This window comes from Eutrigla gurnardus (assembly GCF_963514095.1).
Source record: "Eutrigla gurnardus genome assembly, chromosome: 8".
NCBI lineage: Eukaryota > Metazoa > Chordata > Actinopteri > Perciformes > Triglidae > Eutrigla > Eutrigla gurnardus.
In genome coordinates this window covers 13,117,039-13,131,085 of record NC_139922.1, presented here as the reverse complement: position 1 = coordinate 13,131,085, position 14,047 = coordinate 13,117,039, and the positions used below count along the sequence as shown (strand labels likewise).

The following is a 14,047-nucleotide window of genomic DNA, read 5'->3' as shown; positions in this document are numbered from 1 at the left end:
ATGTTTGGTCCTCTTACCCAACTCCTCTGCTTTGTCTATGTGCTCTGGACAGAGGAGGACCAACTGCTTCATGGACTGGAAGGATCCACTGGCTGCCGAGCAGGGGAAGTGGTAGAACCGTGAGCAGCCCTCAGCATGGCATCGAATGGTTGCGCCCAGCCTTTTGCAGTATTCGCACAGCTGGAACAATCCAATGGTTGCAAGTAAGATTTTGTGAAGGAAGTCTGCTAATCCATTTATTCCCACCTGATACCATCTCATCCAGCTCTATGGACAACTGACTTACCTGCTGTGTCCCTGAGATAACGGCCTTATCCACATTCTCCAGCTCATCGTTCTCCATCCGCTTCACTCCCTCCGACCACACCGCACACCAATGATGAACCGAACAACCCCCTGTTCATAATAAGGTATAATATCAGTCAAATTTGTTTACAAAAAACGCATTGCTAGTAGATGGAACCTAATCCATAATTATAGCAATTATTTACTGTATAAAAATTAAATATAATAGCATTTTATTTTGAGTGGTCACCTGTGTCGTCAAAGAGTGATGCCAGACACGGGGAGTCGGAAAATCCAATGGAAGACAGGTCATCATTTCCGGGCTGCGACAATGGGAAAGCTGATGGCTTGAGGGTCGACCGCTCCGAAAATGGCCCAAAGTGTCTCAGTTCCCGCTGTCCATGTAGGCTCCGCTCCACACAGTTACAAAGCGCACAGGCTCGAACGCTCTCTCTGTACAGTCACAAACAAAATTGTTCAAAACACAAATAGAGATTCCGTTTTTGGTGTTGTCAACGATGAGTTTCTTGGGATAAAGACACATTTTTTGATCAGAATGAATAACTTACACAGGTGTACTGGATGAGGCTGTAGTAGCACCAGACACGTCCTCAGCAGCAAGAAGGGCTTCGGACTCCTCCTCACAGGAGACAAGCTGCTTTGAAGGGGCATTGTCATCGGCTAGAGAATGGGGGGGAAAAGAAGACAATCTCACCTTCAATAATGGGAATAAATTGTTTTCACTAAACCTATATAGCCTCCTGCTATTATCACTTCTAATAAATTATCTTTGGAAAATCATTCTCAACCATGAGCATTTCTCTTACAGATCAAAAGGCACAGTATATTATTATTCATCTTGCTGCAGAATAGCGTACAATCATAACTGGTGGCAACGGGACAATGCCGAAAATTAAAATTAAAAAAACAGCAAATTACCTGTTGGTTCAGAGTCATTTTCTTCGCAGTTTGATTTCTGCTCGTCCATCCCCTGTACTGATTTTGACCTCCTTGACAGAGATCTGCAATTTAAAAATGTAAGTAGAATCGATGTGTAAATGTTAGCCAGAAGTAGAACAATAATGAAACCATCCACCGTCCACAAACAAGCAGTGGGCATCATATCTGAACTGGCTATGCCATTAACATCAGCTCTGTTATCACTTTACTATAAATGGGGAGAATCAAAACAGATCTGACTATATAAAAAAAAAAATACAAAATGCAAGAGATGTAGGTTTCCTCCCATAAAAGAACAGCAGCCCAGGTCACCACTTAGCAAAGAATAAAATGTCATGTTAATTTTCCAACATATGTTTGTCATCATAAAACAAGGAATGCAACACACGAGCTTCCTTATTCCTACACCCAAAAGCACTTCTCACATAAAGACTTGAAACCAACAACGCAACCAATTAAACATGGCTGTTATGTCCTCTCTTGAGATGATTTCCTTGTGTTAATCTGACTAACGTTAGCAGTACTGCAATCGAGCTTACTCGCAAACTCATGAAAATAGCGCGAGGGCTAAAGGAGATAGATTAACCGGAAACCGCTTTAACAATTCATGTTATCATTTAACGTTACCCAGCAATGCATAATCCAACTCGGTGAAACAGCGGCGCGAAAAAGCGCAAAATGATCAAACTAAAATGGTGTTTCCCCAAATAAAACAACCATAAATCGGGATACACAAAGAAAACACAACTTCCGTATGTGGAACTTCCTGTTGCAGCGGAGCTCCTGTCGTGCAGAACCTTTGTCGCAAGCATCATAGTTCCGCTGTGGGATTCACGGCATTGACGAAAAATGAGGTTATTATAAAACAAACAATGCAGGATTGAACGGGCTCGGCGTTTATTTCATCCAAACGACTTCAATAATAGGAAGTCATATCATGTTTTTTATATCGTGTAAAAGCGATTAACAAACGCGACACGCATGTGATGTTTTTACTTGTGGTGTATCACAGCCTCACCGATATTTGTTTATGTCACCATGAATCCCCAAATGTTAGAAAACAATACACAAGCGACAAAAGCAGCAGTGATGCGATGCTGTAACGGTATGCCCTGATTTAATGGGGCTCAAAAGACAATACATGCGACAGTGGCTTTGACTGTAGATGTAGCGCAGAGTATCGCAGTGTTTCGTCATTTACAAAACAAAAAACGGTGCCATCATACTGATCATCCTGTGAGCTAACGTTATCACACACATGTTTCGAAATGTGTCCTATTCATTCGTATAGAGGCACATGAAAGCAGACCGCAGTACGAGGACGGATGCGCTTTTGTTTGTAACGCATAGGAGCAGAATTAATCACAAATTAGGACCAGAGAGTGTAGTAAAGTATAAAAGCAAACCAATTACAATGTTTACGCATCTCGGTCGAAATTACACAGGAGTGTGTGGATGCCTGTCCAGTTAACGTGAGCACTTCAACGTTACAACCAAAATAAAATGCCACATGCCTGCACTATTAACCCAACTACACAATACGTGGCGTTACATCAAAACGCTGTTTAGAAAATGGCACCAGAAGCTTTTAGCGGCAGAATAAAGCTGAGCTGACGGGCAAAATAAATGTCTTTATTAAGCGTTAACTTCAATCTTCGTAACAAGCGTGTTCGGTGGCAGCAACACTGGAAATGCAATCTCTTCTCAACAACAAATCCAAGTCCTAAAAAAACCTAACTGTTGTTATATCACAGTTAATGGTGATACTAAATAGGCTTTATCTCTTCAATGAAGTTGGCGATGTTCAGGGCAAAAAGTAATGATATGATGGCTAGCGTTTAGTTAACGTCTTAACATCCTGTTAGCTAAGTTAACGTTAAAAAGTGTTAACGTTACAAATTAACTTTCCCCGTGAACCCAATTGTTTTTATCTTGTAACGTTAGTCAACAGCAGAAGCGGTGTGTTGCAGTGCCACATTAAAAGCTATTGAGATTTTATAGTTGAATAATTGCAAAGCTAAGCACTATTCCTCAATGTAAACACCGACTTCGAAGGGTTGGTTCTGTCCAGCAAATAGTCTTGTCCGTGTCGCTTGAGACAGGCTGAAACGGAAAAGCTAACAACTACCAATGGTGACGTAGCAACAAAGTGTCCCGAAGAGGCAAAACTAGGAGAAATAAACACCACCTCATGCATAAGCACATATACTTCTCAAATGTCAACCAACTACTCTATGGCTCATACCGTGGGCACAGCCAACACATAATATATGTCAGCCTAAAGTTAGCACCCAGGTAACATAGCTAATTCGCCAGCAAGTAGACACCCCCATCTGGTCGAAGCTAACAGCTAGCTAAATGTTACCGATAGCAGAGATAACATTACCCGGTCTAAGGTCAGGGTTGATGTGTCTTTAGTTTTGTCTGTTGAAAGAAGTTGAAAGAGGCCATAATAAAAACAGCTCACCTCAAAAAAACAATATCGTCTCCTCATACATCAGCAAAATCCCAACAGCCACACAGCTTCCCAAAATGCTGATGGTCGCTTCATTTTATGTACCGGACTAACGCTGCGGCTAGCCGGCTGGAGGGAGAGTGGGGGAAGTGCACCTCGGCGGAAGGCAGACTGTGCGGTGATGCTAGCTAGCTTATTAACTAGACGGGTAATGCTATAGTTAGCTAGCTAAGCAGCAACCTGAGCTTTGTGTCGAGTGGTCGTGTACTACTGGGGAGCTATTGAGCACTGGGACAAGCCGCCTACCAGTCCCGGAAAAAAGCTCCCCGGTTTAATGCCGTGAACATGAAACAACCCAGCTATCTGGCTCCTCGCTTGTGTGGCTTTAGCTTCAAGGCTAACAGGAGCCAGCTTCGGCTCTGTTCTGGAATCTCACTGGCGAGGTCGTTAAAATCTACTGCAAGTTTGCACTAAACAGTGAATCCAAGAGTGAAAGCCCCAAAACTTTGAAACCACAGTAAATATATTTTTTTCTTTTAGTTTCTGTCGATGGAAACGTTCATACACCTAAATGTGCAGCTCAACTTTGCATTGGTACCCTGGCATCACTAGCATCGCTTCACTTCGCTCAACTGCGTTGCGCCTTCTTAACACGGCTGTTCCGCCAAGTGGATAGCTGCTGCTAGCAAGTGCTGGCTAATAACAACTACGTCAAAAAAGTATTCGTGCAAAAGAACGAGCATAAATGCATTTTTATCACCAGGCACCAGTCAATCGTGTTACAACTTTAGTGTTTCAATGAACAACGTTGTGTCGGGGCGATCATTTAGCGCGCAGCGGTCGATTTTGATGTGGAGAGCGCGGAGCACTGAAATATGGTGGATATTAGATATTAGGTCATTAGATTTTCGGATCCAGGGAAGCCATTTTTCATTAGATTGTCGTGATTGTGAAACCAAAGCTAGTTTGTCATGCTTACGGGTGCGTGCCTTTGTTGTGCTGGTCGGGGCGATTTAATTCAGTTCTGTTAGGCCCATATTTGTCATCGTAAATCAATTTTGTAATTGAAATAAACGTTTGTGCACATACTCGGGGGTTATACTGACTTATTCGGCCTCTATTACTGTACTCGCACTTCTACTTTATTACTTTGCATCGCGCGTTTGGTTGGAGTGATTGGGAAGAATAGGCTCATCGATCAACGTGCTTCAAACGGACATGATCTGACATAAACCTCCACCATGTTTTCAGCAGGTTCACTGATTATGACCTAAGTAAACACCTGTTAGTTATGCTGAACCCTGATCATTTGCCGCCAGATTGTTTTATCATTACCCAGGCATTTGTAATTACCATCCACATTAGTGCCATTTTAAGTTTCGTATCACGTGTGGATAATGATGAATAGAAATCAAAATAATTGTATGGCCTTAATAGACCACAATATAATACTATATTGTGCACGCTCAACAGTTTTACAGCCCGACACAATATACCTTTACGTTTTTGTGATCTATACTTATTTGTTCGAATCATACCTGCTCAAATCTGATTGTCAACGAAATTAGAAGCAATAATAATGTATATGCACACAGTGGATGCATGCACACCCAATAGGGGTGGGAATGAGAGAGGCCTTCTTTATCATTAGGCTTCCTTATCAGAAAGGATATGTTGTTTAAAATTCTTAAATGTTAGTTTTTATTTACTGGTACTATGTTAAGCTTCCAACACTTTGCATACTATAGCATATCGTTTAATTGTCATGAAAATAAGTTCCCAAAGTCAATGCTTCCTTTTTATCTTTCCTTTTTTCAGAAAGCACTGCCCAAAATAAATGTGAGTGATCACACACACAAATGTCTGACAATATATTGTGTGCTATATGTACTCAGTGAACAAGCACCTGCTGCAGAGTAAAGCATATGTGCAGAGGTATGTGGAGGCTTCATGGCTCAGATGAGACAAAAATGTTACAAGAATTCTTTGGATGGATGCAGTTGGCTTTCTAACATTCCTTGCAACATAACATAACAAACGCTTAAGAAACATGTTCATACACCCAATAATCTAGTTTAACGCCTCAAATAGTAGGTATTAAAGTGGTTTTGTATTAACTTATAGTTTTTGATAATTGTTCATTGGATTAGACAATAAATAACTGGTCTCTGAGGTGTTGAAGTGACTTACATTTCCATTCAATGTCTAGGTTTAAATCACATATGGAGTCATAAGCTCTTTTGTCCATACAGAGAACACTTGACCCAGTTTGTTCATCCTCTAACGTTTGGTTGACGATGTTCTGTGGCACTCAATTATTTTCACATTCTTTACAAACCCATGCCAAATCTCCACATGTATCTCTTCCCTTTCATGTTTTTTTTCCAAACATTTGTCATCCTTATTTAAACCTGCTGACTCTGGTCTGTATTTTGCAAACATAAGCAAATGTCGATCAGGAAATGTGTGCTTTTCTGTGCCTGGATGTGGTATGCCTTTTTTATTTTAAAAATAGGTTATTACTGGTCCTACTGACAAGATTAGTTAACTCCCCATTCAGCTTTAGCAAGATTGGATTAGATTTTGGGGGGGCTGAGACCGGTTGGAAGACAGTGACTGATTGGCCAATGGATGTAAACAGAGGGTGGTATTAGGACACTGAGTGTCTCCTATTGGTCAGTCCGCTGAACGAGTGCTTTCCCATCTGCCTTCTGTATCTCAGGGATAATCCCCTGGAATACCTCCACAGATGTTTACAACAGAACATAAACCTGAAGAAGAGAATACAATTTGGGTCATCAATATTATTTATTTTTACAGTTACAGTAACCATAAGAAACAAAGGCTACTTCTATAGGATGTTGTCTGTGGTTTGCTTTCCTAATATCCTATTCCTTTTGAGTTGTGGAGTACAGTCACATACTTGTCATATTGTCAATAAACTGCTACGTTTTACAAGGTTTGTTGAATTACAGTTTATTATCTAGATGTCATCTGTACAAGGGCATTTAAGACGTTATATGAAATCAAATTCACGTTTCATTATCAATTCCTCCACAAGGGGGTGTATAACCTTGTACTTCATGTCCTGAATGTGGCCCGGCTTATTATAAACATTTGAAAAGATACAAAAAATTAACTTAATGCTACGAGTAACTGGAAAACTACTTGTAATGTCAAATTGTATAGTGCAGACTGGAATACATAAATGAGATGCAACAAAACTGAAAGTTGTGTAATCAATAAACTGTACTACGACACCAACAGATAATAGTACTTTTGCCCCAAATTGGTCAGTGGACAGTAATAAAGCTGTCCCCTTTAAGATTGCAAGAGACCCAATAACTCCCTTGAAGTAGCTACGTGATAAAGTCTGTGATAAAGACAAGGTGGTGGCACAGTGTGGGGAATATTAAGTACGTCTGGGCTTTTCATTAACCCGTCAGCCAGCTGGACTCGATTTCCACAGAGTTCCTGAACAGTGTAAGGTACATAATGCTCAACTACGACCCCAGAAGTGATCATTCTGCATGTGTATCGGGTTCGTCACACTCACTTTTGCTAAACAAGTAAAAGACAAAATCGCCTCATCAGACAAAATGTACACCAGAGCTGAAGAAAAGCTAAGCTTAAAAAAAAAGATATTTTAATTTGTTTTACAACATGTGAGGACATACAATACACGTAGTGACATTATTATGGTAAAATGAAACATTTATATATTATGATTCAGAAAGTACAAAAATAAAGATTCTATTGTTGTGGGAAAATTCATTCCTATCCCATTAGAATAGTATATATTTTTACATATATAGCTGAAATAATTAAAAGAAATAACATTTTGAAATTACACTTTTTTTTTTACATTAACCTGCTCAGACAATTTGTCTCATCAAACTTCATCTCTTACAAAATATCATGTAAGTATTAGCATGTATATCATTATGATAGATTATAAGCAAACAAAAGAAAGAAAGAAAAATAAAGCCATTCCAGTGCGTTTAAATTATTGAGGAAAAGAACAGGAAGTGTTAGTTTAAATGTATCTAAGCAGTAACATTTAACAGTGTGACACGCGTATAGTTTAAGGCTTTTAAGGATGAAATGAGTTGGAGTCTAAAAAGATACATCCAAAATAGTGCAGCAGTCTGGCATACCAGTGAACATCTGACGTTTGCTTCTCCTTCATTTCCATCCTCAGATGTTCACTCAGCTCCTTTTGGCTATTCAGAGTGCCGTTATTCACATATACACCTGCTTCGTCCTCCGCGGCCAAAGTACTACAATGAAATGGAGTCTTTATGCAAGCTGTTTCACTGTCTGTGGTCTGCTGTTGCTTTCCTGTCTCTCCCCAAAGGAGCTGATTGAATGAGGAGAGGAGTCGCACAGGTCCAAATGCCCAGTGGGCAAGTCTGTGGTCCTCCACCAGAGCATAGCTGGATGCCAGCACCCCATCGACAAACAGAGACCCAGCTTCTGTCAGGGGCGCATACACTCCCACGCTTTCCTCTGCCGAAACCGAGATGATTCGAGATGGGCGTACTCGACCCTCTGCTGTATGGATGAGAACGCAGGCTCCTGTTTGGGCTCGACTAGCAAATTGAGCCTGATACTCGCTGCTGTGGAGTCCACAGTGGGGCGCTAAAAAGACCAAGTGATGGGGAGTAAGGGCCAATCGATGGCCATCTTCTGTCTCCAGAGACAGGAAAGTAGACCGTCTTTCTTGGTCCCGGTGCAGAAACAAGAGGACTTGGCTGAACACGACTTGGCCTGTCCCAGACAGGGCCATGACTTTGTCGCCTACAGCCAGGGACGACAGGCTCTTCTGCACCCCTCCAGCAACAGTCACCCGGGCCCAGCCGGGGAAACAGCCACCTTTTTCCACTGCAACAGAGTGATCTGCAGGAAGATCAGCATAATAAAAAAAAACACAAGATGACTAAACAGACTGCGTTCCTTTTAGCGTCCTGACACACAATACCGCAAAGTGTGTAATCTGACACATCTTAACTGCATGACACTTACCAGCTTTTACTGAGCAGTGGATGTGATATTTGGACTCATAGTGGACCCAGTCGAAGCCAGCCTCCACAGCCAGCTGGGCTAGCAGACCATACTTCTCCGTTTCTCTGTCGTCAGTGGTTATATCCACGGCCCTGCCTTCATAGTGCAGAGAGCCAGGAGGGTGGTGGCCGTCCTCGTCCCAGGCCTCTGTCACACGTAAGTGGACCCCGGGCCACAGGTTCATCACCGCGATAGCCAACCTGTTCAAACAGTCCTTACAGCGCTAGAAACAGAATAACACAGAGGAAACATGCTCAGTTTGAAACAGTATGAACTAGTTAATCAGCCAATATCAGTTCATCGCTTACATGTCGGTATCGACACACATGTTGGTCGATAAGTAACAAGAAATTGCTATACGGACTGACAAGGATGTGTTTGAGGTCATTTAGGAACAGTGTCTCCATTACATAGTTTGTCTTCCGGAGAGCATGGACTATTATTGTCCAGCTGTATAATTTCCCACATATTTTATCCTTATTAAACATGTTTATGTTATGCATTCAATTATTTCATCCTTTTCCCAGTAGCAAAACATGTACAAAACATTCAGGTATCCATTTAATTTAATAGCAAATATTTATACTTAGTTCTTAAATATTGAACTATGTATGTCTATGTATTTTCTTGCTTAAACTTATTGAAAGCTACAACAAAATATTAATATTTAATAATACTAAATGACTAATAGAACACCAGTATGCAAAGAAATAAAATGTGTAGACTGTATCAATATCAATGTGTCATTTTGAAAGTTTCTCTTCATGTTTGTTCTGTAATACCCCTTCTAGTTGATTATTTTGCCTTTTTTAAGGGTACAATGCATGTTGGGGAAGAAGAGAATAAAAATATAAAAATGATTTTCAGTGAATTACATCCATCCATAAATGATCTGTAATCTCTTATCCCATTCAGGGTCGCGGGGGGCTGGAGCCGATCCCAGGGTGCACCCTGGACAGGTTTCCAGTCGATCACAGGGCTGACATGCAGCCCCACAGCGACAGACAACCAAGCATGTTCACATTCACACCTACGGGCAATTTACAGTCACCAATTAACCTAACCTGCATGTCTTCAGACTGTGGGAGGAAGCCAGAGAACCAGGAGAGAACCCACATGTCTGACTGAAGTAGAAGTAGCACTTGCAATCATTTATTAACAGAGTAGATGGCACAGTCTATGTGTACTCAAGGTATGTACAGTATGTAAGCCTACTGTGCACTTCAGTGCACAGAATAATTTCAGTGCAAAGAGAAGAAAAATGATGAGGAATTTGAGCTCCTTCTCTTGGAACCCAGGTTATGACTGTTTGTCTGCTGGTATCATCACACAATCCCTCCTCTACTCCGCTAAAGGCCATCTCAACCTTGCTCCAACAATCAGAAGACGAGAACAAAGCTACTGTAGCCAGTTTTGCGCATTCCTTGGCCTTTTGGACAGGGTGACAGAATAATCAAGGCCATTCTCTGCCTTTTTTTCCAGATTGTTCCAGGCATGAGTTTTCCTCTGTTTCACCCGAGACATTTGATCAGAAATGTGCACAGTGACTCTTAACACCCCCGTTACGGACTGTGTCAGCACTGAAAAATTAGGACGTCAGCAGCCGAGGTGATGCATTCATTATCATCCCCTTGATGCTTATTTCTTCTGTGACTTGTGATGTGGCAGGTCTTGTGGCCTATAATTGATTCCATAAAGGTTATCATGCAACTGAGTAATAAAAATGGGTAGGAAAAGAAAAGGGGGGGTGGTGGGAGTGGGAGAGACGGAAGGAGAAAAAGTTGGGTGAGAAGAAAGCAGTGTAGCTGAGGGCCGAGGTTGGGAGTAAAGAGAGAGGGCAGAGGGCAAGAATTCATGGGCATAGACTTGGGAATGTGACAGCGAGAGTGAGAAAGCGAGAGTGACAGAAAACAAACTGGGTAGATTTTTTTTCTCTCGCAATGCCATTGAGGAGAGGCGTTTCATTGTCAGAACTACAATAGTCGCTTTACCGACGGTGCCATTACTTCAGCAGGCGGGAATTTAGTATAGGCGACCCCTCTGAGTCTCCAAATGACGCACAATGAGCGTCTTTCACGTCTGGGCAAAAAGAGGGGCACATGCACGTGCACACGCTCAAACTGGGCATCGGTGGGGCAATCACACGCAGCCGCAGATTTCCATCACATACAATCACTCGGGGAGGGGAAGGAACACAGATTTGTATCCTAACAATCACAGAAAGCCGCAGCATCCAAAAGCCGGGCAACAAGAAACCCCGCAGTGTGGCGTTCAAAGTGTCCAGATGGTAAATCGTCTTTGCCACTTTTTTTTTTTAGGCATGAGATTTGAACGTGGCTACCTGTCCCCAACACACATGAAATAATGGACATTTAAGTGCCACTGAGAACCTGTCATAGGACAAGTTTGATTTCCAGTAACAAAGACTTTGGTTAAAGATTAAAAGGAAGTGTTCCTGAAGGGGAAGGCAGTCTCTTAAGGGGTAGTGTTGAATTACATCCTGATCTCCTTATCTGAAGAAAGGGGAGGGGAAGTTAAAACTTACACACTCTGTGTTGAATATTTGTTTGTGCGTTAGGAGCCCCGGCAAGGGCAGGCACTGCAAACAATGAATGAGGTTACGTGATTTGATTTGAAGGTGCCATGCCGGGTTGCATGGCATGAGCTGATGCCTGGCCCTGTAGTTAATCAATCACCTAGCCGAGGGATTGGCTTGCAAGGGTTTAAGCATCCTTCAGACAAGCTGCCGGTTACTCTCTGCCCATTTCATTGTACTTACCGTTCAACCGACCACCAGGTATCACTGGGGTTAATGGAAACAAGTCATCCAGTGTACAATCTAATTCAACTACATCCTTAAAATCTACAATGATTGAACAGGACTAACCGCAGCACCCCCGTCTCACCTTGGTCATGAAGCGGTCCGCGTTGGTGTTCTCCTCATCCTTGAAGACTATGTCTGGGTTGTAGTTGCACACGAGCTCATTAAAGCGCTCAGAGTTGCGTGCGATCTTGCCCTCTGCCCTCCCGCTGGCACCGAGGTTGTTTTCTGAGAAGTTGGGGAAAAACTGCTTGTAGTGCATGGCAGTGAGTTTCCTGGGCCTGGGGCGGACGCCGTAACCAGGGCCCGGTCCACATCCCTGGACCAGCCATACGCAGGTCCACGCAGCGAGCAGGCCGAGCTGTGCCAGGCGGGCCCACCAGGACTGCTTCATTGGGGAGGGTGGAGGCTCCCAGGAGTCAGTGGCTCCAGGTGTGTGATAGCATGTGAATGAGGGTCAAATCTCGGTCCATTCCAAGTCATATGGTATTAGAGCTGGTGATGATTAAAAAAACGATTTACTCATTGGGACATGTAGGAACATTTAACTGTATACACTGATAAAAATAAAAAAAGAGTTGTTCTGGATGACCAAAAGTTAGGCTTTTTATCTGATTGGCTGAAAGTTTCTGAACTTTGCCACCAGCTATTAATAGCAAGAAGACACACTAGCTCTTTAAGGGTTCTGTCCAAATATTTCTGTCCAACCTTCTGCTGCTTTTAAGCCTCCTGTGTGCTCAAAGTCATCTCCACGCGGGTACCCGTCTCGAAGCAGGTGTTTCTCGTCGCTTTCTCGTCGCTTATCGCTTCTCTCTTGACGCGGTTCCTCAGACGAGGCACGCAAACTGACGCACGCCAAACGCACCGCGGCTCCCCGCGATTCCTACGGCGCTCTCATCCTCTTTGTCCATCCAGAAAAAAATGTCTCCCCGAGAGTCTTTTTTTCTTTCTCCTTCTCTCCTTCGTCTCCCGTCTCCCGGTGCGTGTCAGAGCTCCTGGCCACCTTGCACCAGCCATTGGGTCTTATTAGCGTCCGGACAAGATTGCCCTCCCTTCCTCTGCGCGCTCCCACCGCGACAGCACACGCCTCCAATTCAAACTTACAAAGGACATATGATTAGCCTATACTCCTGTTAACACAATGACCCCCCCCCCCACCTCCTATTAACCATTAGAGTTAGGGAAACATTTCCACACCAAACTACACAGTTTAATTACTTAACAAACAAATCACCTTAAATTCTCTTTGACATATTTTTATTTAGAGCACATGCACTTATTTACACATTTAAAAAAAACAATCAAACTGAATGGTATAACTTTGAACCAACACGCCCTTGCTTCTGTCAGCTCATCCCCACCCATCAAGAGGAGATGGATGAACTGGGATGACCCTGTGCTGAAGTTATTAATAGGCACGGTTGAAGGTGAGGGTCTATGATGGAGCACAAGTGTCCAGCCTTGACACCCCAGACTGAGACTTACAGTGCTGCCTTCCTGTGTTTGGGGAGCCGGTCGACCTCTGCTGGAAACACCCGCTGGCCACATCAACATCTTATTTTTTTTTTTTATCAGCCACAGAACAATAGCTGGGAGTTATAAAAATGTGTCAGATAATTCCAAAGAGAGAGAGCTGTAAAGAAACGCATCGTGTCTCGGGGGGGCCTGACGTGTGTAATCGCACACGGAAACATGAATTAATGATGGGTAAAAAGGTCAAGGTGTGTCACGGTCCTATCTTCAGCTTCCTGGAACACTTGAGGACTCAGTGCATCACCAGTTTTTTTTTTTTTTTGCAGTGACTTTGTTTCAAAGAATCTTTAGCCCACGCACAACAGAGCTTCTGGATGTTTATATGAATGGTCTTGTGTTGATGACAAAAAGATTATATCGATACTAAGCCTAAAGATCTAAAAAGCACCTGTGACTTACAGTGCCTGATCTAAAACAGCACTTGAAAAATTGCCTTTGCGTGATGAAGCGTAGGTCACTGAGCTCCACTGTGACCATGGAAAGGCATCCTTAGGGACGCTTCCAGAAGATCCCAGGATGTTGTAGGGAGGGGTGGCAAAGCGAAGCTGCATCTTCCTGTCCTTATGATAAACAAGGCTCAACTCTGGCCCGAGCCACAAAGATGGGAGATATCAGCCTTCACGTCCTTCATAACAAATGCAGGGAAGGACTCGATCACAAAAGGCAAACGAACACTTTCACATCTACAATCACCCACACCGATGTTTCTCTTCAAAGCCGTACGAGAGACGAGATTTCCATCGGACATGAAAGGAAAAGGAAGGAAGCAAACGTCTGCGGGTTGGAGATGGAAATAAAGTCATTCTTATTCGTTTTTATTTTGGTGCCCCCATCCGCCTGCTTCCCGCTGCCTCCTTCTGGCTCTCAGCATTTCACTCCCCCATTTCAGGATGGGAGTACATGGCCGAGTGAATGGTTGGGCTTCCTGC

General features: G+C 42.9%; 2 protein-coding genes across 8 annotated transcripts in view; both read right to left on the bottom strand.

Annotated features, from left to right (window-relative positions):
• kmt2d (lysine (K)-specific methyltransferase 2D) overlaps positions 1-3,866 on the bottom strand; it is a 29,670-nt gene extending 25,804 nt beyond the window's left edge. For 5 of the 7 annotated variants that reach the window (XM_084014706.1, XM_084014708.1, XM_084014711.1 and 2 more), the window contains exons 1-6: positions 3,713-3,866; positions 1,225-1,307; positions 855-966; positions 536-738; positions 287-396; positions 18-180 (exon numbers count right to left, since the gene is read on the bottom strand). In XM_084014706.1, coding sequence (XP_083870832.1) covers positions 18-180; positions 287-396; positions 536-738; positions 855-966; positions 1,225-1,273 — 637 coding nt within the window. In that variant the 5' untranslated portion in view covers positions 1,274-1,307; positions 3,713-3,866. Of the gene's footprint in view, positions 1-17; positions 181-286; positions 397-535; positions 739-854; positions 967-1,224; positions 1,308-1,872; positions 2,015-3,712 lie in introns of those variants that run through there. The other 2 variants (XM_084014712.1, XM_084014707.1) reach the window with 2 other exon arrangements.
• Positions 3,867-6,559: 2,693 nt separating this feature from the next.
• On the bottom strand, positions 6,560-12,569 carry dhh (desert hedgehog signaling molecule). Its single transcript, XM_084015047.1, has 4 exons — positions 12,294-12,569; positions 11,671-12,080; positions 8,726-8,987; positions 6,560-8,599 (listed from the first exon to the last, which is right to left on the bottom strand). Exons 2-4 carry the CDS (start codon positions 11,977-11,979, stop codon positions 7,794-7,796), a joined length of 1,377 nt encoding a protein of 458 aa, XP_083871173.1. The 5' UTR covers positions 11,980-12,080; positions 12,294-12,569; the 3' UTR covers positions 6,560-7,793.
• Between the last annotated feature and the right edge of the window lie 1,478 nt (positions 12,570-14,047).